The sequence below is a fragment of the Schistocerca serialis genome, chromosome 9, assembly GCF_023864345.2.
Source record: "Schistocerca serialis cubense isolate TAMUIC-IGC-003099 chromosome 9, iqSchSeri2.2, whole genome shotgun sequence".
NCBI lineage: Eukaryota > Metazoa > Arthropoda > Insecta > Orthoptera > Acrididae > Schistocerca > Schistocerca serialis.
In genome coordinates, this window is record NC_064646.1 from 52,270,608 (window position 1) to 52,292,383 (window position 21,776).

General features: G+C 46.9%; 1 protein-coding gene across 1 annotated transcript in view; it reads right to left on the reverse strand.

The window, feature by feature from the left end:
• Positions 1 to 19,147, reverse strand: part of LOC126418852 (glucose dehydrogenase [FAD, quinone]-like) — a 101,372-nt gene extending 82,225 nt beyond the window's left edge. The window contains exons 1-2 of the mRNA XM_050085839.1: positions 18,953 to 19,147; positions 5,647 to 5,904 (exon numbers count right to left, since the gene is read on the reverse strand). Coding sequence (XP_049941796.1) covers positions 5,647 to 5,904; positions 18,953 to 19,147 — 453 coding nt within the window. The remainder of the gene's footprint in view (positions 1 to 5,646; positions 5,905 to 18,952) is intronic.
• Between the last annotated feature and the right edge of the window lie 2,629 nt (positions 19,148 to 21,776).

Genomic DNA, 21,776 nt, shown 5'->3' on the forward strand with positions numbered 1-21,776 from the left:
CATGTTGTGGGAAGTTTGCTTAAGACGCTGTTATTCGAAAAGTGACTCAAATGATGTTGGAGAACACCACTCCTCCCCCCCCCCCCCCCATACTACCATACTTCCGCTCCCCCCCCCCCGCCCCCCTCCCCCCGCACACACACACACACACACACACACACACACACACACACACACACACACACGAAGAGATTGGACAACGGCATTTTGTGGATGAAGGCACCGGCATGGAGAACGCTATGCAGTTGTCTGGCTGCTAATGGGTTCTGCATTAAGGTCACAAATCATGATTTTACTATTCACAGTACAGCTGAAACTATTTTTGCTATCAGCGACAAGGACTGTTACGGAGTAAATGTACGGGGAAGTTTGTGAGTCTTCGTAAAATTAAGACTTACCGTGGTGGTTGTAAAACTACTGTAGCAGTCCTGTTCTGTTACCTTCGAAGCTTTGTCTGGTCGCTTTAGTTTACGCCCTTGAGTGTAATAATTGCTGATAAACAAGTATACCAATTTATGAACCATTCTTCAAAGTCATTGAAATATAATTTATGTCCGTTAAGCAGAAGAGAAGACAATGTACTGATCTCTGTGGGACCCCACATACCATGTTACCCCATCCTGGGGTTGGTTTAATTCGTTTACTGCAGTCGTTGAAAAAGGTTGTTTGTTTTCTGTTATGAGGACCGCATCTATGCCAGAGGAATGCCAATAATGGCGCAGTGCCTTAGTTCGGCAAGTAGAATTTCAGGATCTACGTAATTAAAGATGTTGGCAGCATCACACAACACACACACACACACACACACACACACACACACACACACACACACACTCTCTTACACTTATATAAAAGAGGATATTCTTATTGCTTTATTGCTTCCTGTGTGTAACATCCTATACGAAAGTCAAACTATGAGGCCATCAGGAAATTTCCAGAAAAATGAGACAGTATTTTTAAATAATATTAGAAAACGCTGCACTGTGTTAAACAGGTCTGTATTTAGAGGCGGTTTGCTTTTTCCACTTTTATAGACGGGTGTTAGTACAGCAGATTTAAGCCTGCCAGGAAATACACCCCGTGTCACTGACTGGATATAGTCAAGCAGCACCAGATAACTAACTATACGTGCAGAAAATTGGCAGCTACGGGGTGTTGACCGCTAACAGTTCCATTTACCGCCTTCAACGGGCTGGCCACTCTCGCCATTAATCAGCACAGCAACAAACTGGAACGCACTTCAAACTCAAGAGGGAAAGATGCACATAGAACAACATTCGCAACTTAATACGAAAATAAATGAATTTGGTTGGCATGAATTAACGCTAGCTAATCCAGTATCGCCTTCAGCCAGCTAACGGCTCCACGCTATGCTGTGAGGTCTCTCTATTTACTGAAAACGTCCACCCTTCCAAACAGTCGCCGAGAAAGACACGAAAGCGCCAGAATAGAAATCTACACTGCGAATCGTCTCTCTCTTCCGTATTGCTCTTAGTAACCTTATTCATTCCTCAAGATCACCAGCTCCAGAGTTCCCAAGTTCACTACGAAACCGTTACATCGGTTGGACAGAAATACGGGAGCTCGGCGAGAAATGCATGCTTGTAAGAAAACGCAGATGCTAGAGTAGCCTCCAGGTTGCGCTGTGGTGTCGAACCACGAGCGGCACCTGTGCAATACAACATCCTCAGTGCCTCGGAAGTATCAGTCGCGGTCAGAACAATGTGCTACGTAGTTGTGTTGCTTCATGTCGGAGACGAGCGGTTTGGTACTTGGGGAAAATTGTTGGCGCTCCTTTGGTGGCTGGTTCCGTAACCAGGGCAGCCGGAGTGTCAGGTGCTTCAACAACAATCGAAGATTTATGCCGCATACAAGGAAAACAGAACAGGAGCTTCCAGCAAGTCACAACGCGGACGAAAGTGTGTGTTGAATGGTCGTGACAGACGGTCATTCAAGAAGATTGTGACGAAGAAAATTGGATACAACAGCAAAAGTCAGTGCAGAACTGACTGTCGCACTCGATAATCCTGTCGGCACCGAAAGAACGTGAAAAGAGCTCCATAATCAGGGAACTGCAGGTCTAGCTGCAATTCCGAAACCATTTATCAGTGATGCAAATGCCCGTAACAGAACACTGTTGTGCCGAAGCCACAAAAGCTGGACTATCGAGCAATGGAAGAACGTAATTTAGTCGTATGAGTTTCGTTTCTCGCTGTTTCTAGCTTCTAGCCGAGTTCATGACAGGCGTCCGGTGACGATTTTCGCAGCCGTATGTTGGTGTTCAACGAACGACACCGTCGTACTGCAAAGTCGCATTACTCCTAATGATCACGTGGCCAGTTTGGGTGATCAGATCCATTCCAACGTCCTACGTTTGTTGCCCAATGATGATGATGTGTTCTAATACGACAGGGCCCGTGGTTACACAGTTCATGTCGTCCAGGACTGCTTTTCTGAGCACGGGGATGAACTGTAGCATCTTCGCTGGCCACCACAGTCACCAGATGTCCATATTATTGAGACTTTATGGTCCACTTTGCAGACAAGGATGCGTGATCGCAATCCACCATCATTTTTACCTGAGCTTGCCACTATTTTGTAGGAAGAATGGAATAAGATTAAGTTTGAAGCCGTACAAGAACTGTGTTTATCGATTCCGAGACAAGTAGAAGCTGTTTTGAATGCCAGCGGTTTCGCTACACCATATTGGGCATGGCAATGTGATGCATATTTTTATCCAACTTATACGTCCGCACCTGAGGGCGCATGACCTCTACAACCCACTGGAGCTGCTTGTTGAGTTCTCGACTTCACGAGCTCCAGCCGCACCAAGAAATTATTTAACAATTAGTGCTTACACGCAGTCTGACTGAAGAGCAGGATGCTGGCATTTCTATTAGGCTAATGACGCTTCCGTAAGGTACTGCTTACTTCCTTGACTCAGTAGTTTCTCCGCAACGTTGGAAAATATTGCCCGTCACTAGGGAATTACTCAGTTTGGGGCAGGTCTCGTGTGCTTCGACCACTATCTACACTGTCAGAAAAAAATAGGTTAACTCTTTTAGAAGTTTTCAATTCACTCAAGATTTGTTGTTGCAACGGTGCGTATGGCATACATGCAATGACTGCATTTACAGATCAATAGCACAACCAGTTCTGAGGTACCAGGTGAAAGACGCGTGTCAGTAAGTCTTGTAGTCTCCTCATGCGGCAATGCAGGGACTGACTTTCGCATCCAGCCGATCGTACAGATAACGGCCACTGTCCTGGGATATGATGTCCCACGCCTCCTGAATCTCTCCACATAGTTCTTTAAGAGTTGTCGGTTGACGAGTCGCATCCTGTCACGTCATATCTCTCACATGCTCTATTGGAGGTATGTCTGGCAGTTGTGCTGGCCAGGGAAGCTGCTGCACGGCTTGCAGAGCACGTTCAGTTTCACGGGCAGTGTGTGGGCGAGCATTATCATGTTGGAACAGCATGTCACCTTCCTGCTCCAACAAAGGCAAAGGAACAGATCTAACAATATTCTTCACATACCAAACGCTGGTTAGCGTCCCCTCCAGAAACAATAAAGGGGAAGAAGAGTTGTAGCTCATCGCACCTCAGACCATTAGGCCTGCGGTGTGACCAATGTCTGTCGGAGGAATGCACTCTACGAATCAGCGCTCGCCAGCTCTACATCGTACGCGCAAACGTCCGTCACTTGCGCACGGGCAGAATCTGCTTCTGTCGCAGAAGACCGCGGCTCGCCGTACCACCTTCCGAGCGATGCTCTAACGGCAGCGGTCGAGCCGTGCACGTCGATGCTATGGCCGGGTCGAAGACGAAGCCGAGGTGTGCGTGGCCGTAATCTCCCTGCTAATGACCGCTTCGCAAAAGTTCGTGTTGACACGTCACGAGCCCTCTTATGTGTGCTGTGCTTACTGTACGATCTGGCACTGCTGCCCTTGCAATGCGAAGGTCCTGGCGTGCGTCTGTGCTGTGTGAACGACCAGAACCTCATCTGGAGATGTGAAAAGCTCACGTGGCCACTGATAGCAGCATCGTTACACAACTGACGTAGTACGTCCAATTTGTGAGGCAGTTCTCTGATAGGACCATCCGCCACTCGGAAGTCCATCATTCGTAGCAGTTCAACTTTAAGAAATGGCTCAGTTGGCTGCAGGAAGCACAACTCCGTCTCCGAGCCATGCTTGCCTGCTCGCGGCACACGTTTGCACCAATCTGAGTCTTCTGCCTGTAAGCATTCCCTGTTAAAGGGCAGACAGAAATGGCGCTCTGGTAATTATGCTACTACGCTCTCTGTTGGTGCACGACTTTGAAACAATTATCAGTACATCTGCAATCCCTGAGGTGGGTATGCCGTCATCAGATGAAAATCAACGTCTTCTTTCCAGGTGCACTAAATTTTTTTCCCCGGCAGTATACAGGGTGTTGCAAAAAGGTACGGCCAAACTTTCAGGAAACATTCCTCACACACAAATAAAGAAAATATGTTATGTGGACATGTGTCCGGAAACGCTTACTTTCCATGTTAGAGCTCATTTTATTACTTCTCTTCAAATCACATTAATCATGGAATGGAAAGACAGAGCAACAGAACGTACCAGCGTGACTTCAAACACTTTGTTACAGGAAATGTTCAAAATGTCCTCCATTAGCGAGGATACATGCATCCACCCTCCGTCGCATGGAATCCCTGATGCACTGATGCAGCCCTGGAGAATGGCGTATTGTATCACAGCCGTCCACAATACGAGCACGAAGAGTCTCTGCATTTGGTACCGGGGTTGGGTAGACAAGAGCTTTCAAGTGCCCCCATAAATGAAGGTCAAGAGGGTTGAGGTCAGGAGAGCGTGGAGGCCATGGAATTGGTCCGCCTCTACCAATCCATCGGTCACCGAATCTGTTGTTGAGAAGCGTACGAACATTTCGACTGAAATGTGCGGGAGCTCCATCGTGCATGAACCACATGTTGTGTCGTACTTGTGAAGGCACATGTTCTAGCAGCACGGGTAGAGTATCCCGTATGGTGATAACGTGCTCCATTGAGCGTAGGTGGAAGAACCTGTGGCCCAATCGAGACATCACCAACAATGCCTGCCCAAACGTTCACAGAAAATCTGTGTTGATGACGTGATTGCACAACTGCGTGCGGATTGTCGTCAGCCCAGGCATGTTGATTGTGGAAATTTACAATTTGATCACGTTTGAATGAAGCCTCATCCGTAAAGAGAACATTTGCACTGAAATGAGGATTGACAGATTGTTGGATGAACCATTCGCAGAAGTCGCATGTCAACATAAGCACCGAAGTCAACATTACCTTCCTTCAATTGCGCCAACTGGCGGTGAATCGAGTACAGTACATACTGACGAAACTAAAATGAGCTCTAACTTGGAAATTAAGCGTTTCCGGACACATGTCCACATAACATCTTTTCTTTATTTGTGTGTGAGGAATGTTTCCCGAAAGTTTGGCTGTACCTTTTTGTCACACCCTGTATTTAGGGTGATCAGCTAAAGAGCAGCCCGTTGCGTGCAGGCTGCAGATAACTTCTTTCCCTGACGGGCACAATATCCATCGCAAAGAGCGGTGAAGTGCTGGACAGCGGCGCCAGACGGCACGGCACGGCACGCTACCTGCAGCAGGTTGGCGGCTATGGGGATGTCCATGACGAAGTTCTCCTGGCGGCCGGCCTCCACCAGCAGCACGGACCAGTGCGGCACCTCGGAGAGGCGGGCCGCGACCGCGCAGCCGGCCGTGCCCGCGCCCACCACCACGAAGTCGTACTCGTCCAGCAGCTGCGCGTCCGGCACGTCGCGCGGCTCCGAGTTCCAGTGGCGCGTGCCCTGCTGGAGCGTGCGCAGCGCCGCCTCCAGGATGCTCGGCTCCTGCCCCTGGGCGGCCACCACCGCCGCCGCCGCCACCACCAGCGCTGCCGCCAGCCCTGCACCACAACAGAGCCAGCGTCTCAGAAGCTTCTCAGTGGCTGACAAACACGAGGGACCTTCAATTAGTAATGCAGCTCGTGTTTTCCCCGGCCAGTTTCGTTTGAAAACAATGCGGGTTTTGCTGTGGAACAATGTGGAATATGCCCCCTTCAGCCCCTATAGTTTCAAGAAGTACCGATAAGTGGCGGCGCTATACGTAGCCTTAAAAATGGCGCCATTAACAGAGCTGTGATCCAAGCAGAGACCTAGTGGTGAACAAAAGCACGGAGAGTCGTTGGGCGACGTTACTGCCGTCATCGCAACAACGTCGCGCTAAGCTGTTCCATCTCCAGCGTGCCGGCTGGACGCCCAGAGCTGTGACTCCTGCAGTGTTGCAATGTGTGGACACCTCATTCCAGGTAATCGACGGATCAGAAACAAACACCTCGCTGCTCAGCTGGAAGTCTCTGTAGCTAGTGCCGACACACTCTTCCACCAGCTGGTACTCAAAGGTGCAGGCCCGCTGGGCGTCGCCGCCTATCAGGACACCTTAAGGGGCAACGAAATACCATCTGTGCAGAATGACCAGTGAAGGGTCAGTCCGCAGGAAACAGTACATGGATGATGGGGAGGTTTTTCGTGCAGCAACATGTTGGCTCCAACGTCGACCTGTAGAGGGGTACGATGCGGGCATACAGGGCTCCCAATACGGTAGCGTAAGGCCGTCACATTGAACGGAGATCATGGTTGAAAAACAGGGTTTTGCACCCAAAAGAGAGGCAAATAATATGGTGTATTGGAATTGTCAATAAAACGAACCTGCTTTCAGAAAAAAATGTGTCGCATTACTTATTGAGTGCCCCTCATAGTAAGAGCTGTTGTCGCATGTGGGGCCTCATACTAAGATGACAAGATTAAAACTGCAGCTTTAGACAGCCGAGCCATTACTTTCATTTTCTGCGGGGACGTAGTAGTTAGTAGAATGTTAGTACATGTAATAACTTCTATTTACGTATTAAAACTGCTAACTTAAGTTACTCAACCTGTCCTCTATCTGATGACTTTTGTTACATATGACTTTTTCGCATGTAATAGGAGGGCTTTTTCTTTTCACCTTCGATAAATCCCGAAGTCTGGTGAAGCTTCACGTAGATCAGTTTCACAGTGACTTCAGTATGCCTGTCTATCGCGTCAAGGCGCTCTTTCCTGATCTAAGCGCAAAGTGAGCGCATGAAGATGCCTACAAAATAGTTTCCCCCGCCAACTGTGAAGTCGTGCTGAGGGGTTTTGCCTGATGTCATGCGGCCCACATGACATAACTGTCTGGGGCTTCGTTCACTACGTTTCCGCCCGCACCCTGCAAGGGCAATGAAGCTGCTGCTGCAGTGTTTGATGACCCACCATACAGCCCTGACTTGGGTCCCCCTGATGTTCGTATCTGCTCACATGAACCGCTGGCCGTGAGGAAAGCACTTTGGCACACACAACACGGGGAATTGGCAGAAATCGTAGGCAGCTGCCTTCTGTGACATGGGTATTGGGAAGTTGGTACGACACTAAGTCGGATCAGCGACTTTGTAGAGAAGTAGTTACGAGGTGTGGCTAAACCATTTTTTATTTTCACTTTGGTTTCCATTTCACTGTTGTTTTCTATCGGAGGCTGAAAAACAATAGCCCTCGAATGTCATTGCCCTCCTCGGACCTGTCAACTGACTGAACTAATATGACATTTCTCGTGACGCCGCACGCAGATCCGTTTATTTAAGCACACCTGACAAAAGATAATAAACCTCTTGGGGTGTTACGCCTCGCCTGGTCACCGCTTCCCCTAACAACTGGCATCCCGTGGTGATGGTCATTCAACACTAAATAATCTAAGCTAATCTGGTGCTATAGGTGAACGGGAAGAACAGTACCACAATCAAAACGGTAGTGAGATCTCAAATTCGATTCCATAATTGCGATATGCCCTTCATCCAGGATTTACAAAGCGACATAAGTCGAATATTAAGGAGAGGAATAGGGAGGAAAAGGTGTACTTGTGTTGAAAGTCAACCTTACAAGTTGTCAAGAATCAGTTAAAGTAAAAGTTAAAAAAATGCAATCAGTAAAGTCCCCATAGATAAATAGAGAGAGCAGTAGTAGAGCACGATGGAGCGTTGCGTAGCCTGCAGCCTGTAGTCAGAAACACGTCGTCATGTAGTGCTGACGGCTGCTGACTGCCGTACGCGAAGTCCTCTGTGATTGACGCGGACACCAGGTACTGCCTGGTACGGGGAAGCGACGAAACTGTGAATCAGTTATCCCACTGAGTGCTGTTTAACAACTCTGTCCCGTAAGGAAACAGCAGACTGTCAGGGTAGGCACCATTTTCTATTGCTCCCTATACGTCCGTTCAAAAAAAAAAAAAAAAAAAAAAAAGCTATGTCGTCGCAGCGAGCTATAAGAACTGTCCAGATCTGTTAGGTTGCAATCACCCGACTGGTCCTACCCGTGAACAACCTTCCAGGAATCTATCCCTGCGCTCTTGGCGTCTTTCATCAAGCTAAAGAACTTTTTTCCCTGACGGTCACCGCGTCTTGGCAACCACTAACGATTAAATGTGAAATGCATTACATTAAAATTACTCTTGCCTATAATTACTCCTTTACGGAGGGAAGAATTTTAAGTAATTCCCGTCTCACACTCGTCTCGATGACTCGGCGAAAATCGGAAGGCGCGGTCTTCACTTATTTATAGCTTAGTTCGCTAACAAATGGCACTCTAAAACTAAAAACGACACACCACGAAGGAGTTATCCGAATGGGACAGTACAGACAAACAAACGATTACAATTTCAGAAAAAATGGACGATTTACTCAAGAGGAAGCGCTTTACAAATTGAGCAAGTCAGAAGTCAGTAACGCGTAGGTCTACTTTTGGCCCATATGGAAGAAGTTACTCTGCTTGGCAATGGTTGGTAGAGCTCTCGGGATATCCTCCTGAGGGTTGACGTGCCACGCTCTGTCCAGTTAGTGCGTTGGCTCCTCAAAATCTCGAGAGGGTTGCAGGGCCCTGACCTTATTGGTCTAAACAGTATCAATTGGGGAGGGATCCGGTGATCTTGCTGGCCAAGGTAGGGTTTGGTAACGATGAAGACAAATAGTAGTACTAACTCACGCCATATGCGGGAGAGGATTGTATTAGTGAAAGTTAAGCCGTGAACGGTTTCCCATGGAGGGTAACGAAACGGAGTGTAGAATATCGTCGACGTAGAGCTGTGCTGCAAGGGTGCCGCCGATGACAACCACATAGGTCATCCTATGAAATGAAATGAAATGAAATGAAATGGCACCCCAGAGCTTGACTCCTGTTTGTCGGGCCGTATGGCCGGCGACAGTCAGCTTGCTACCCCGCCGCCGTCCACTGCGTCTCGACACACATTTTCGCTGATCATCGGGGCTTAGTTCGCAGCGGGACTCATCACTAAAGATAATCCTACTCCAGTGCAGTGAATGAGTGTGTCTCGAGACGCCCCGGACAGCTGCGAGGTAGCACGCTGTGGTCCTTCATACAGCACGAGAACCACGAGCGGCGGTCTGGGATCCCATTCTTCACATCAGAACGCCTTTGGGTGTCGGCCGCAGCAGTACTCTCAGAGCACGCCGGTATGTTGACGATATTCTACGCCCCACTCTGTTGCCCTTCGTGGCAGGCCATCCTGAGCTTACATTCTAGCAAGACAGTGTGCCTGTCCGCGCACGGCGAGTCTTCCTACTGCTTGCTTGCCTTCGTGCTTGCCAAACCCTACGTTGGCCAGCGAGATCGCCGGATCTGTCTGCAATTAAGAACCCCTGGAGCAGCTGGGGCAGGGCCCTCCAACGAGCTCGCGATCTGATGCGTCAGTTGGTCGGAATTTGTCTCTATAATCCCTCAGCAGGGCACCCAGCGACTCTATCAATCAATGCCAAGCCGAATAACTGCGTGCATAAGGGCGGGAAGTGAGCCAATGCGTTTTTGACTTTCTCAATTTATGAAGATCTTTCTATTGAATAAATCATACAATCTTTTCTGAAATTGTAAACATATGTTTGTCTGTATACGTACATCACATTTCCGTCGAGGTAATTGCCTCGTAGTGGTTTCTTGTTCCCTTAAAGTCTAAATGTAGTACGACTCTCCAGCATTCGCCACACTAATACCGTGTAACGTTGGCTCTAGCCTGGATAATGGTCTGGATTCCGCGAGGAAGATTGCCGTAAAGTTTCTTCTGTTACGTCACATCTGTCTGTAGTCTGTCGTGGTTGATTAGATCTTACAGGGACACGAAACTTCGGAGCTGTTGACTGCTGCATTTCACCCTGTACTCAAAACAGTGCTAGACATTTTCCATGGAATTAACATCCGGTGAAGTAACGGCCCAGTCGAGATGCGAGATCGTGCCTGAGTGTCCGTCAAACCAGCAACGTATGCGCCCAGCTCTGTGATCGGGGCTGCAAGGAGAGCAACCCTTAAACACCGAGAATAGAGAAATAAACATCCTGGATCGCGTAATCTTTATGAGTGGGAGTATGCCATTGAACGAAACATCATAAAACAACTCATCATTGGAAATTTGTGGTACGGTCTTGGCTCTGAGCACTATGGGACTTAACTTCTGAGGTCATCAGTCCCCTAGAACTTAGAACTACTTAAACCTAACTAACCTAAGGACATCACACAACACCCAGTCATCACGAGGCAGAGAAAATCCGTGACCCCGCCGGGAATCGAACCCGGGAACCCGTGCGCGGGAAGCGAGAACGCTACCGCACGACCACGAGCTGCGGACTCAGTCGGCTTCTATCCAGTTTCTGAGTGATGTGGCTCAACGAAGACGTGCAGTTTTGTGTGTAGCTGTCAGTAATGACCTTTTTACGCAGTACCACACTCCACTGCATGCAGTTCCCTTCAGAAACTTGTTGAGACAGCACCGCATTCACTGAGCACCCCTTGCTCTCCGGTTTGGAGCCTACAGTCATTGACAAGGCGTGACGCTCGTTACTAGGCTCTGGCAGGACCTGCAGGTCGTGTTACATGCCTGGGAGTGGTACAGGGTCACTCCGTCGTTGCGGACAGAACATTCTCGCAACTGACATCGAAGTATTAATAGAAAAACAGTCCTGAATAAGAACAATATCTGTACAGCAAAGGTATGATGATACGAGGAATAGGAGGTGATACGTGAGAACGAAGTCTTTCGCGACGGCTCAATTGTATAAATCATTCTCGGACTTCTTGCCGCGTCAAATCAGGTTAAAACCTTAAAACTTTGAGCTTTCGACGATTGGCTCCATCGTCTGCGTCAGGAGCAGCTGACTGTCCAAACTGCTGGGATCCTGCAATTAAAGAGGCTGCAGAAATAAGACTGAGAGCTTCAACTGTGACCGCTGATACAGTCTTGGCAGCGCATGGAAGCGAGGAGAGGCAGAGATATTCGTCGAAATGTTTACGCTACTACGGGAGCGGTGGCGCCACCAGCGCAGACGTTGACGCCATCTGCGACAGCATTACGTAATTACAGTGACAAGCCGTCTATGTGATGTATAAAGCCACTACAGCAACATTCATACCTGAAGAAGACAATGGAGGTAATCGTCGAAAGCTCGAAGTTTTACCCTAAGTTGACGCGTGAAAAAGTTCGAATTTGTTTTATACAGGAAGTGATACAGACAAAAAAAGTCATCTTTGTCTCTTTAAAAGAGGGAGGACGGTCTCTAATGACCTTGATGTCGTCGGGCGTTAAACCCCAATCTTTTTTCCTGCATTTCTTAAAGAGAAAGGATGAACGTTTGTATTCGTACCTCTTCAATATACATGTCGGTCTTTCGTCACTAACTGCATGTGCGCAAACTGAATCCACTGACGTTAACAATATTCTGTCTTTGAGACTGATTATTGCCGGCCGTTTTAGCTGAGCGGTCTAGGCGCTACAGTCTGGAACCGCGCGACCGCTATGGTCGCAGGTTCGAATCCTGCCTCGGGCATGGATGTTTGTGATGTCCTTAGGTTAGTTAGGTTTAAGTAATTCTAAGTTCTAGTGGACTGATGACCTCAGAAGTTGAGTGCCATAGTGCTCAGAGCCATTTGAACCATTCTTCAACTGATTATTCACAAATGCTCAAAAAGAAACGAGTCATTGAATTTAAAAAAGTTTGAAAATTTTTGCACTTTGTTAAAATGTAGAAATGTATGAAAGATACGGAAAAAACTGTAACTATCAAAATTCGATACGAATAGAGTAAACAAAATTTCAGACAGAGTCTCTGTAAACAACTGTTATGGACCTAAATACTTCGCCCTGCACTGCTGTAAATACAAACAACGTTAGCGCGTTCGGGCGGTTCCAGCGACACCAATAGTTTCTGTGGCATATGTGACTCTGAATTTCATTGCGGATTGGCTGTAGAGTCCGTAGAGACGCATCCAGTCCCACATGATATTTCCAGTGTTGACGAGGGGACCAAAATTACACCTGCACCTTAGATCCAAATTCTTTCGAATTCTTTAAATTTGATATCAATATTACCATTCACCATACACATTTTCACGAAAATATTGAGAAATTTGTCCCATTGTATAGGTATTTCTTTTCGTATTATTAGGAAGAGTTGGTGGTCGCTGGGAACAGTATTAACGCTGTGGATTATCAGGCATCTCCCATTGAAACACACAGGTCGTCTTAATTTTACGTCGTGCGTTGAACAGTATTACCTGCGGCAAAATCATAATGGAACTCAGTATGTCATGTCGGTCATTCACTATAGACTGCTGTAGTGACGGACGTACCTCGTTGCGTATAGTGGACGAGACAGGCCCCTTTCTGTCTCAAAAGGCAGTGGCCCGTGTGTGTGTGTGTGTGTGTGTGTGTGTGTGTGTGTGTGTGTGTGTGTGTCTCGACGTTCTCGTGCGGAATACGCGTCTGGCTTCCGGGCTAGCACCGTCTGCATGCCACAGCAGGAACGCGAGAGCTCCTGTTTCGTGCGTGTGTCGTATTTTACTACAAGTCCTTTATTTAGCCTGGGTGGGGCGAGATAGCGAATGAGAAACGCTCTGGACGTAATAGTTTCCTTTCGAGACTAGTGAAAGCGCACGTTGGACTAGATTCGAGAGAGAAATAAAGTAGGCACCAGTTGCGGAAAGGACTAACCGATGTCTGTTGGTTAGGTAACTCAGGATTACCACAAAAAATGATCACGAGAAACACGGAAAACTTTGGCAGCTGCTGCCAGAATGTTGGATTTGCCTCTTCTGCGAGACTGGAAACGGACAACCTCACGTACGTACGGCGTACTGATTCCTCCCTCATTCACATATTTTACACTTTGACTTTTTTTTGATAGTGAGCAAAGATATATATTACGAGGTAGGCATATGCACCTAGTATCCCTCAAGTTGAAATTGTGGTAGCATAACAGGTCTGGATGTTTCCACCGACCACCCGACTCCGCTGTGAAAGTTCGAGAGCCATTCAAAGAAGGTCTGTGGTCAGTCTTATATAAATACTCAGATCATGCCATACTAGTCGGTGGTGACTTTAACCTAACGGGTATAGACTGAGACTAAATCGTTGGAGGGGCTACAGACAGACAATCTTGTGAAGTGCATTCGAACACATTTTCTGAAAACTGTCTCGAGCAGCTATTTCGTTAGCACACACGCAATGGAAGTATCTTGGACCTTTTAGCTACAAATACGCCGGACCTTATCGATGGTGTCAGTATAGATACGGGGATTAGAGATCATGATGTCGTCATAGCAACTATGGTTACAAAAGTTAATAAATCAGTCGAGAGGACTAGGAGAATGTTTCTGCTAGAAAGAGCGGATAAACACTTGTTAGCATCTCAGACAACGAACGGCAATCATTTACTTCCAGAATGATGGACGTAGCGGAATTATGGGCAAACTTTAAACAGATTGTAAATCGTGCTCTGGACAAGTGTGTGCCTAGTAAATGAATTAAGAACGGAAAATACCCGTCTTGGATTAGCATGGAAATTCGGAGGAAATAAAGGCTGTTGCACTCTCGGTTCAAAAGAGGACGCGCAAATGACGACAGGCAAAGATTAGTAGAGGTTCGTGCGTCTGTGAAAAGGTCTATGCGCGAGGCATACAGCATCTACCACCGTCATTACCTTGGCTAAAGATCTGTCGGAGAACCCGAAGAAACTCTGGTCCTGTGTTAAATCGATAAGCGGGTCTAAGACTTCCATCCAGTCACTCGTTGACCAGTTTCGTTTGGCAACAGAAGACAGCAAAAGGAAGGCCGAAGATTTAAGTTCCATGTTTAAGAAATTGTCCACGCAGGAGAATCGTACAAATGTACCGTCGTTTGACCATCGCACAGTGTCCCGTACGGAATACATAGTAATAAACATCCCTGGCGTAGGGGAACAACTGAAAGACTTGGAAACAAATGAGTCGCCAGGTCTGAAGGGAATCCCAATTCGGTTTTGACAAAGAGTTCTCTACGTCATTGGCCCCTTACTTAATCTGCATTTATCGAGAATCTCTCGACCAATACAAAGCGCCAAGCGATTGGAAAAATGCGCAGGTGACCCCTGTATATAAGAAAGGTGAAAGTACGGACGCGCAAAATTATAGACCAGTATTCTTAACATTGGTTTCTTGTAGAATTCTAGAGCATATTGTGTGTTCGAAAATAATAAATTTGCTAGAGACCGAAAAGCTGGTATCAACGAATCGGATCGGTTTTAGAAAGCATCTCTCTTGCTGAACCCTGCTTGTTCTTTTCTCACATGATATCTGCGAACTGTGGATGAAGGGCAACAGGACAAATTGCACATCTCTACATTTCCGAAAAGCATTCGACGCGTTACCCCACTGCAGACTGTTAACGAAGGTACGTGCATACGAAATAGGCTCCCAGATATGTGACAGGCTCTAAGACTTCGTAAGTAACAGAACATAGTGTGTTCATCGGAGACAGGGGTAACATCAGGGAAGTGTTATGGGACGGCTGCTATTTTCTCTATACATAAAAGATCTGGCAGACAGAGTGGGCAGCAATCTGCGATTGTTCGCTGATGACGGTGTGGTGTGTGGGAAGGTGTCGTCGTTGGGTGACTGTAGGAGGACGTGGACAAGATTTCTAGTTGGTGTGACGAATGGCAGCTAGCTCTAAATTTAGTAAAATGTAAGTTAATGCGGATGAACAGAAAAACAAACCCGTATGTTCGTATACAGCATTAGTAGTGTCCTTCGTAAACAAGTTTATTTTATTTATTTATTTAATCTTATGGCTAGGGCCCCCCCGTCGGGCAGACCGTTCGCCGGGTGCCGGTCTTTCAAGTTGACGCCACTTTGGCGACCTGCAGTCGATGACGATGATAGGATGATGATGATGATGATGATGATGATGATGATGATGATGATGATGATGATGATGACAGGACAACACCCAGTCCCTGGGTGGAGAAAATTCTCCGACCCTGCAGGGAATCGAACCCGGGCCCAGAGGACTGACAATCCGTCACCCTGACCATTTAGCGACCGGGGGCGGACGTAACACAGTTAGTTGCGAAGCGATATGAAATGGAACGAGCATGAGAGGATTGTGGTAGGGAAGACGAATGGTTGACTTGGATTTATCGGGAGAATTTTAAGAAAGTGTGGATCATCCGTAAAAGAGTACGCCGGAGTGTTTGGGATTCGTACCAGGTCGGCCTGAAAGAAGACATCGAAGCAATTAAACGGCGAGTTGCTAGAATTGTTACCAGTAGGTTCGACTAGCATGCGAGATTTATGGATATGCTTCGGGAACTCAAGAGAGAGAGACCCTGGAGGGAAGATGATTTTCATTTCCAAGAACGCTACTGAAAAAGTTTAGAGAACCGGCATTTGAAGCGGACTGCAGACCGATCCTACTGCCGCCAACATTCATTTTGCGTAGGGACCACGAAAACAAGATACTAGGTATCAGGGCTCTTACGGATGCATAAAGACGGTCGTCTTCCCTCGCTTTATCTGCGAGTGGGACAGGAAAGGCAATGAGTAGTTGTGGTACTGGGTAACCCCGCCACGCACCGTATGGTGGCTTCCGGACAATGTATGTAGATGCAGAGGACCTCCAACGACTTGTTAAGTCCATCTTGCCGCACAGCGCCGTGCAAAAGGAAATATGACACGCTATTGGGCTCACTCGTAGGTCAGGTAGGTGGCAGACTTAGATTCAGTGGCAGGATATTGGGAAAATGCCGCCAGTTTACAGAGAAAACTGTTGACAAATCACTTCTGGCACCCATACCGAATGGGACTGTGAGGGGAATATTAAACGTATACAGAGAAGGGCGGCAAAAATGCTGATTGGTTTCTTTGAATAACGGAGAGCTAAATGGAAATGATGAAAAATCGTATTTGGCAGACTCCTGAAAATGGATATAAATTATCTCGGGAAAACCTACGTACGAAAGTTGAAGAACCATATTAAGTGAATAATCGAAAGGTATTTTTTATAATCTTATGAACCGCTCCCTTAGGCACCGTGTGGACAATATTAGGCTAACTGCAGCAAGAGTAACACTTAAGTTATTGTTACTGTGTTTCGTTTGTGGGTGTTGTGAGCCAACATGGTCTGGTTCTGATGTCTGCTGAGGGCGTTGTATTACATTCGATTCTCTTAGTGCATTAACAAAGATTTACTCCTGAATGTTCCATGGACGAGAGAAGGGGGGGATGGGAGGGGGGGCGAATGGGGGGGGGGGGGGGGGGGTAGGGACTTGAAACCCTCATCATCTGGTGACAAAATATTTAGCGTCTGGATCTTGGGTTCGAGAGCGTTGCTGACAACGAAAACCGTAAATATGTATACAATCCTGTTTCACTGTCGTTGTGTCCTAATCCCTTCAGCTTTTTGGTAAGTGGAAGAGTTAATTACTATTAGAATAAGATAGCATCACTTACAAATAGCATTCTACCATGTGGTATTTTAATTTTGTTGTAAGGACATCACATACAAGGGGCAGTCAAATGAGGCAAATGGGCCAAAAAAAGCAAGTAAACTTTTTAACATTTCAAAAGTAATCTGCATAACTGTTAATACATTTATACCACTGTGAGACAAGACGGTCAGTGCCTTCATGGAAAAGTGTTTGCGGCTGCCTACGGAGCCATGGTTGTGTCCAGGCGTTCACCATTTCGTCCTACGCAAATCCACGGCCACGGATGTATTTCTTCTGCTTCGTCTCCTTTTTCCTTCCCGTCAGACCACCACGAATATGGAAATCACATGGTGAGAGATGGCAACTCTTTGGAGTCTGCGTAAGGAGTTCCTAAGGAAACTTCTGCATCATAATTGAAACAACCTCGGCGACATATGAACATGTAGACAACCGCAGACGTGTTAACAGTTACGGCGATTACTTTTGAAATAGTAAACAGCTTACTTAGTGACACCTTTGAGGTGTCGGGCATTCTGCCGGATATTAGAGTCGTTCTTGCACTGTATTTCGCTAGCATAACTCTTTATGTTCATCAGATGCTACCTGAGAATAAATGCGCAGCACCTGAAGAAGATACCGAGTTATGTTGTCGGAATATCGAGCAAGGAGGACGCAGATATCTGACAGAATAGCCGACATATCAAAGATGTCAACAGATCAGGCGAGAAAGCCTGAAGAATAATTAGCTGACGAACTTTTATCCATCTGTCTCGTTTTAATTTCAGTGTCCCTTATACAGGGTGTTCGGAAATTGCCGTTACATACTTCTAAGACTTGTAGAGGGGAATTGGTGCGTGATATTTTGAACAGGAAACCAAGACCGGAAGCTTCATGCAACCCCGCCACAGAGCGTCAGAGTTACAGGTGCCGGCGCCTGCAAATGTATGTATATGCAGGGTGATCGCGTGATGATGCTACATACTTTCTAGGATGATGGAGAAGGATAAATATATCAATTTGAGGTAGCGGTTCCTGTACCGGAAACGAACGAGTCGAAAGTTACAAGCGAAAACCGTTCTGACACTCTGACAGTACCTCCAAGATGTACCGGTACCGGTGTTGCTAAGATTGTAGGGTAGGTAACTTTCAGAGGTGGTAGTACTTACCAAAACAGTATAAAACATCCAGAAACTGTGGGCTCTAAAATGCATAAATTAGCACTTGTTCAATAGAGGAGAAGTGTTTCACAGTAGCGAAGATGAATAAATACTGATAGGTCCTCAGGCATGGATGTTAGAGCCTATCTTTACCAGACCTTTTCCTTGTCTTCGTCCATAATACCACCTCTGAAAGTTGCATGCCCTACAATTTCAGCAACATCAGTACCAGCACACTGTCTGAGATACCAGAACGGTTTTCGCGTTTAACTTCGGACTCGTCCGTCTTCATTGCATGGGCCCTTACCTCAAAGTGATACATTTATCCTTCTCCATCGTCGTAGAAAGTTCGTAACATCGTCACGGAATGATCCTGTATATACATACATTTACAGGCGCAGGGGCATATAAGTTTGACGCTTTGTTGGATGACCTTGCGGACATCGGTTTTATTCAAAATATTGTGTACTCACTTCTCTCTACAAGTCGTAGAGGTTCGTAACGGAAGTTTCCGAACACACTGTATGTCTGGTGTCCGAGTGAAACAAGAGAATCATTCTAAAACGAAATGCATTTTGTTTCGAACCGTAGTACGTCTGTGTCTGCCCGAAACCTACTTTAGACATAAGACTCAGGTCTTCAAAAGTAAAGAGGGTGTCGCAGCTGCGTCGAGGCATAGCAGTAAATACGAGTAATTCTGGAAACCTGTGACTGAATCGAGCAGGTCGACCGCTACATAATGGTAAAGTAGATAACGTTTAGCGTGTGACGTATCGTGCTGACAGTAAGGAGGGGGGCTGGCAGGTAAACAGCAGTTACCGCGGCACAGCTCGGCCGTTGCCCCCTCGGCCCCGGGCTTTTAACTGTCGGCCGCTAACACTTGGCGCACACAAGTGGCGTACTGGTGGGGGTGGAGGCAGCACCTGTTGTGCTGACGTCACTGGTCGGTGCGGGGGCGGAGGCAGAGGCAGGAGCGGCGGCCGGCCTTGGCCGACCTTGGCCTAGTGCGTTGCGTGTGCGCGCAGCCAACCTCGGAGCCGGCGCAGCTGTTGCACTGCACTGCTGAGTCGTGCGGAACGACCGAGTAGGCTCGCCAAGACCTTCAAAACCATTGCCGTGGCTCTGCTGCATCGAACGGTGTGTCTCGTCACCAGGTTACTGAATTTACGTTATTTTGCCCAGGATAATGGAGGATGACCTCCGTGGCTGAGGAATAACTTACATTGAAAGAAAAAACAGGATCCGGCAACATTTTACCACTACCTGTTTGTAAGTTTGTGGAAACACGAGTTGCGGGTTTTCATACTATACAATATGTAGTAGTTAAAGACACGGTGATGATCGATATATGTACTCCACCAAAAAAATTTCGGAAGATGTTCAGGTTCAAATAGTTCAAATGGCTCTGAGCACTATGGGACTTAACATCTGAGGTCATCAGTCCCCTAGAACTTAGAACTACTTAAACCTAACTAACCTAAGGACATCACACACATCCATGCCCGAGGCAGGATTCGAACCTGCGACCTTAGCGGTCGCGCTGTTCCAGACTGAAGCGCCTAGAACCGCTTGGCCACCCCTGCCGGCAGATGTTGAGGGATATTTTCAATATGTAGTAGTCAAAAATACGGTAATGTTGGTTATACAGGGTGTTACAAAAAGGTACTGCCAAACTTTCAGGAAACGTTCCTCACACACAATGAAAGAAAATATGTTATGTGGACATGTGTCCGGAAACGCTTACTTTCCATGTTAGAGCTCGTTTCATTACTTCTCTTCAAATCACATTAATCATGGAATGGAAACACACAGCAACAGAACGTACCAGCGTGACTTCAAACACTTTGTTACAGGAAATGTTCAAAATGTCTTCCGTTAGCGAGGGTACATGCATCCACCCTCCGTCGCACGGAATCCCTGATGCGCTGATGCATCCCTGGAGAATGGCGTATTGTATCACAGCCGTCCACAATACGAGCACGAAGAGTCTCTACATATGGTACCGGGGTTGCGTAGACAAGAGCTTTCAAATGCCCCCATAAATGAAAGTCAAGAAGGTTGAGGTCAGGAGAGCGTGGAGGCCACGGAATTGGTCCGCCGCTACCAATCCATCGGTCACCGAATCTGTTGTTGAGAAGCGTACGAACACTTCGACTGAAATGTGCAGGAGCTCCATCGCGCATGAACCACATGTTGTGTCGTACTTTTAAAGGCACATGTTCTAGCAGCACTGGTAGAATATCCCGTATGAAATCATGATAACGTGCTCCATTGAGCGTAGGTGGACGAAACTAAAATGAGTAACATGGAAATTAAGCGTTTCCGGACACATGTCCACATAACATCTTTTCTTTATTTGTGTGTGAGGAATGTTTCCTGAAAGTTTGGCCGTACCTTTTTGTAACAGCCTGTATACTCCACCGCCAAAATTACTGAGATTGTTCAGCGGTGTTTTCTGAGTATTTTGGTATAAGCGGTCTGTGGCCTCCGGTGGCTGCTTACAGAGTGATAACGTGATTACGATTTGCTCGTTTCGTTACTGGAGTTGCCGTCGTCGGCGTGTGTCCGCGGTGGTTCAGTGGATAAGTGCCAGACTCTGGATCTCATTCTCAGTGCCCGGTCACTACTAGGATTTATATCAATCGCTTATTTGTCCTCTGGCAATGTTTGTTGATCTGAAGTATTCCGAACTGCATCGTGATTCGGAGGCCACGTTAAGCTGTAGCTCCGCCTACAACCTGCTGGATAAGTCGGTTCAAAGTTCGGATGGGGCCAACGGCATACCGCCTACAAGAGGACCACGCCTAGTAAAGCTCTGTTGTGTTCAAACCAGTCTTCGGACCTATCGCAGTTTACTTACTGTGAAACCACCTTCACAGCGATGAAAGAAACCCGTAATTTGCAGTCACCAAAACGTACGACAGAAAACGCAGAGTAATTGAACATCCGTCTCACGAAGCGCTGAGCTGAACATAGTGTCATTGTGCTGTCCTTCCAATGCATTCAGTAAACCCGCACACGAGAGGCATATCAGCCACTTCTTATTCAGTAAACCTGCCCATACTACTGTGTATCACTGTTAACATATAACTGACACTGCCGAGACGGAAGCGAGCAGCACTCAATGCAACCTTGAGTTAATAGGGCCTTACTGTTGCCAACAACAAGTATCTTCAGTCAATCGAAAAATTTTTTTCCAAGAAAGACTCATTTGGACTGTCATCCGAATATTTTCAGTACAGTACAAAGGTAAATGAAGCAAGAAATCAAACTAAATGCAATAACATTAAGTACTAGCTTCTTTTAAGGCCGACCTGAATTGGTTATCGAAAAAGTGGAGGAGTGACTATTAGGACAGTACTAACAGAATTACAACTAAATTGGCGCGGATAGAGGAAGCTAATTTAGCATATCCGCTGATTAATATGTTTAGAAGGTTCATTTAGTAAACGCGAAACTATCGCCGAGATGACATTCCAGTGGCGGACACAAGAAGAGAGACTTTCTACATCAGAGTGCGGTTTTCCTTTTAAAATTCAGAGAGCGTAGATTCCTAGGAAACGGGACCAATATATTGCTTCTTCGTCTCCGTGATTACTCTACACTTCACATTTAAGTGCATGGCGCATTTCTCGCGTGAAGACGATCAAGGTAAAATTAGAAAAATTCCAGCTCGGAGGCTTGCCAACATTCCTTCCTCCAGCTCGCCTTTCGCGACTGGAACAGGAGAGGGGCGGTGGAGGGAGGGGGGCAGAGGGGG